Source organism: Arachis ipaensis, chromosome B10 (assembly GCF_000816755.2).
Source record: "Arachis ipaensis cultivar K30076 chromosome B10, Araip1.1, whole genome shotgun sequence".
In the NCBI taxonomy this organism is placed as follows: domain Eukaryota; kingdom Viridiplantae; phylum Streptophyta; class Magnoliopsida; order Fabales; family Fabaceae; genus Arachis; species Arachis ipaensis.
In genome coordinates, this window is record NC_029794.2 from 102,580,662 (window position 1) to 102,584,765 (window position 4,104).

The 4,104-nt window shown below is 35.4% G+C and overlaps 1 protein-coding gene across 1 annotated transcript in view; it reads left to right on the plus strand.

Moving 5' to 3' along the window:
• The window catches only part of LOC107623618 (ribonuclease P protein subunit p25-like protein), a 3,172-nt gene extending 938 nt beyond the window's left edge, over positions 1–2,234 (plus strand). Inside the window, exons 3-9 of the mRNA XM_016325949.2 lie at positions 291–371; positions 460–548; positions 658–732; positions 1,208–1,269; positions 1,348–1,404; positions 1,543–1,722; positions 1,884–2,234. Coding sequence (XP_016181435.1) covers positions 291–371; positions 460–548; positions 658–732; positions 1,208–1,269; positions 1,348–1,404; positions 1,543–1,722; positions 1,884–1,963 — 624 coding nt within the window. The 3' untranslated portion in view covers positions 1,964–2,234. The remainder of the gene's footprint in view (positions 1–290; positions 372–459; positions 549–657; positions 733–1,207; positions 1,270–1,347; positions 1,405–1,542; positions 1,723–1,883) is intronic.

The following is a 4,104-nucleotide window of genomic DNA, read 5'->3' on the forward strand; positions in this document are numbered from 1 at the left end:
AAAAAAAAAAAAAAAAAAAAAAATAAAGAAAAAACAAATAAAAGAAGACACAATTAGTAAAATTCTTCCCTTATTTTTTTGTTTCATTTACTCTCTTCTTTGCTTTGAACTATGAACTATTTGTCTCTGTTTACATAAACTCTTAGTTGGTTTACTTAACTATTGTAAATTGATTTTCTGCTGATGCTGGGATTTCTCCTTTCTATTGTACTTGGGATGTCTTTAGCAAGTATGAATTTCTAGAATCAGGCTAATATTGTATCATTTTTTTTAACTTGTATGTTCTGTAGGAGAAAGGATCTGAGGAAATTGTTCTTAAAGCAATGGGACGTGCTATCAATAAGACTGTGATGATTGCTGAGCTGATCAAGGTGGGAAGGCAGATTATCTTTACTTAGATATGCTGGTCTTCATATTTTTATTTTTGGGTTTTGTGAGTGATCGGTTTACTTGTTTCAGAGAAGGATTGTAGGTCTGCATCAGAACACACAAATCGGATCAACTGATATAACTGACACATGGGAGCCACTAGAAGAAGGCCTTCTTCCGTATGTGTTTTTTATTTTAATTTTGGTTTCTATTATGCTATCCTTCAAAATTCAGATGCTTAATTTCTGTTTGCATGGGAGTGATCAATTGGCTTTGTGTTTTGATCAGTTTGGAGACTACTCGTCATGTTTCAATGATCACAATTACTTTGTCAAAGAAAGAATTGGATACATCCTCGACAGGGTAAGAACTTTTAGTGGATAGATGCTTTGTATGGGTTTTGTTATTTATGAGTCAAGCTATCACTAGTTGACTTAACACTGACTTCATTACTCTCTTTCGTATATCATAACCATACATGTTATGCTCATAAATCAAATGTCTTTTTAACTTCTGCTGTGATGCTGTTTGATATTAATTGATAGACAGAACTGCAACTTAGGTCGACAATAACTTGCCAAGTTTATTTGTTTATATATTCAATGCAGCCATAAGTTTGTAAGGTCTTCTTGTTTGCCAATTGTCATTATATTTAAAAACTACAGGATCAACATAGGGTGTTAATCACAGTATGCTGCTAAATCTAAGTAAAATCCAAACATAATCCTAATAAGATTTATACCTGGGTCAAATGTGCTCTGCCTTTGCTTTATATTTATTGAGTAGATTTTAGATATGTTTAATATTGGCAAGATTCTAAGTAAATTTCATCACGCAGGTACCAAGTTCCTCTTCCAGCTGATCAAGTAAAACCTCTAAATGAATATGAAGAGGAAGGAGGTAAATTAATAAGTTCTATAATATTCAGGAAATCTGCATGACTATCATGCCTTTCTCACTGTAATTTATCTGATACAGAAGGCTCACCAAGGATGCGAGGAAGAGGTCGAGGTCGTGGAAGGGGCAGGGGCAGAGGTATTTCAAGTTCTTTATATAATTTACTTCACTGTAGTTGGATGTAGTTTAGATGTAAGAATTATAAAAAAAAAATTGTGTTCTAGGAGGTTTCTTTGAAATACCATACTTGCTAACAGCACAGTATATTCTATGTAGGAATGTACAATGGGGGTATGGAATATGGTGATGGTTGGGATGGTGGGCGAGGATATGGTGGCAGAGGGCGTGGCCGTGGAAGGGGTCGTAGTTTCCGGGGACGAGGACGTGGCTATGGTGCCCAGCCAGTTGGGTACTACGACTATGGTGAATATGATGCACCACCACCTGCTCCACGTGGTAAGTGCGCATTCTTATATTTGAATTTAATGGCACATATTGCACTGCCACACAAGTAACAGGAAACGTTTCCTTATTTGAACCTTTTAACTTCCTTGAGGCTTATTGTTCCATTTCGTTTCAGCATTTAAGATTTTATAACTTCTTTGATGGTTGTGCAGGCCGTGGACGTGGAAGGGGAAGAGGCCGTGGACGTGGTCGTAATATTAGAGATGGAGCAGGCCGGGGAGCAGCTGCTTGATCAAGTTGTTGTTGGTTATAGTGTATATGTTTCAGTTAGATGGTTGCCTGTGCTTGGTTCTTTATGGGACATGCTTTAATATTAGTTTGAAGTGTTCGTGTTGCAGCCATGTTCCTGCAATTTTGTTTCTTTTATTTTCTTCTGTAACCTCTTTGATTTCCCAAGTTCTTTAGATTCAATTAGTTAGCTTTCCATTGTCTCAGACTACAAAGAAGGAGAATCATAATTGTAAAATTTTTTAACACGTAATTATAGCAGTAAGTTTTCTTAAGTGGATCTTGTGTTTCTGTTGCAATTTTGGATACGAATTATTAGCGATAAATTAGTATCGTCTCATATGGATCTTATATATGGATTTCAGCTATTCAGGTTTGCTAATAAAAAATATTTGGAATTAAATTCAAAGAAATATCTTTTGAATTCAAGCCACTTGAAATTTACGGGTATCGAAAATGACATTTTAGTTACAGAAGGCTTCCTGGCCCTGGTATTGTGGATAAAACATCATTAAGATTAAAATTGTTGGCGGTTAAATTTATTTTTTTATGGTAGATTGTGATTTACAACCGTAGCAGCTCGGATTATTAATAATAATTAATGATTAAGAAGCCAACTAATAATAAAGCAGTGGCAGATTTCCTTTATTATATAGCAAGATAAAACTTTAATAGCATATCATGTAAATGACCTAGTTATTTAAGATGGTGTTTAAAAAGGAGACAAAAATGAGATATAAACTATAATATTTAGGATAAAGTATACAAAACTAAGTTATGTTCCAAGGTAAAGTATACATAACTAACTTATATTTCAGATATTTCAGTAGCTTATTCGTTTAAGATAAAAATAAATAAATAAATAAAAAATACCCTAACCGTCAACAACTGTCATTATCGGCGAGCATTGTTCCTAGCTTATGAAATTCCTATCCTTAAATATTCGACAGTCACCAAGGACCTCCCGGAAACCTCCACGGAGACGAAGCAGCGCTCCTAATGGCAGACGAAGCAGGCATGAAGCTGTCCTCGGGGCGAACAGCGTTGAAGCCAACTGCGATTAGCTTCAGGAGGATGAGAACCTCCCTGTGTTCTTTCTTCTTTCCCACTATTGTTCTACTTTTTATTTTGATTTTGAAGTCCTCTTCTTATGTTATGAGATTGTTAAATATGATTTTGACATATGTTTATGAGATTATTGTTGTTGGTGGTAGAATTTGGTGATGACAGAGGTATGGTGGTGGAGTGAGAGGTGGGGTGAGATTGGGGATGAAGGATAGACTTAGAATATGACATTTGTAATGAGGGAATTTTAGGAAAAAGATATTAATGAAGTTCAGTCTTCGTCCCTAAAATTTCAGTTCCTTTTGTCTCCACTTTCTAGAGGTGCTAAAAGGACTGAAATTTTGTGTCTCATGGCTGAAATTTTAGATTCAATCTCTGGCTACCAAGCACAATATTGAGTCCTAGTCCCCCAATCTTAGTCCAAATACCTCATACCAAACTCTACCTAAGAGATTAGCCTCACATACCATCATTTATTATTGGTATTACGTTCGCACGCGTGCAACTCCACACACACATCCAAGTTATTGTGAATTGCTTTCAAAAATGGAATTGGTCCTCTTAATTTTTTTTCAATTGATGTTAAATATGATCTTTTGTCATTTAACTCTTCTTTTACATACTTTTTCTTAATCTCATTTAAAAGATATATGATAGGAGATCATATTTTACTAATTAACATGTGCTTTTAAGGTACATATTAAGATTATTACTAAGACAATGAGCAAAGAGAAAAAAATATATAGAATGTGTATTGTGTATTATTCATTGTGTATCCGTACATGCATCTTTTGATGCATACGGTTCACAAAAGATCGCAAAAAAAAAAATCAATATGTAGATTTCAACCCCTTTTTTATTACTTTATGACTCTTATGGCTTTGCTCCTTTACTTCTGTTGTCGGCATACCGGTCTTGGCCTTTTGCTCTTGAGACAACTCGGGAAATCAAGGAATTTCGTCCTAAGGTAGCGAAATTCCTTGTCGGGTAAGTTCCGACCCGCACGAAAGGAGTAACGATCTGGGCACTGTCTCGGAGAGAGGTTCGGTGAAATAGACATATCTGTGAAGATGCGGACTA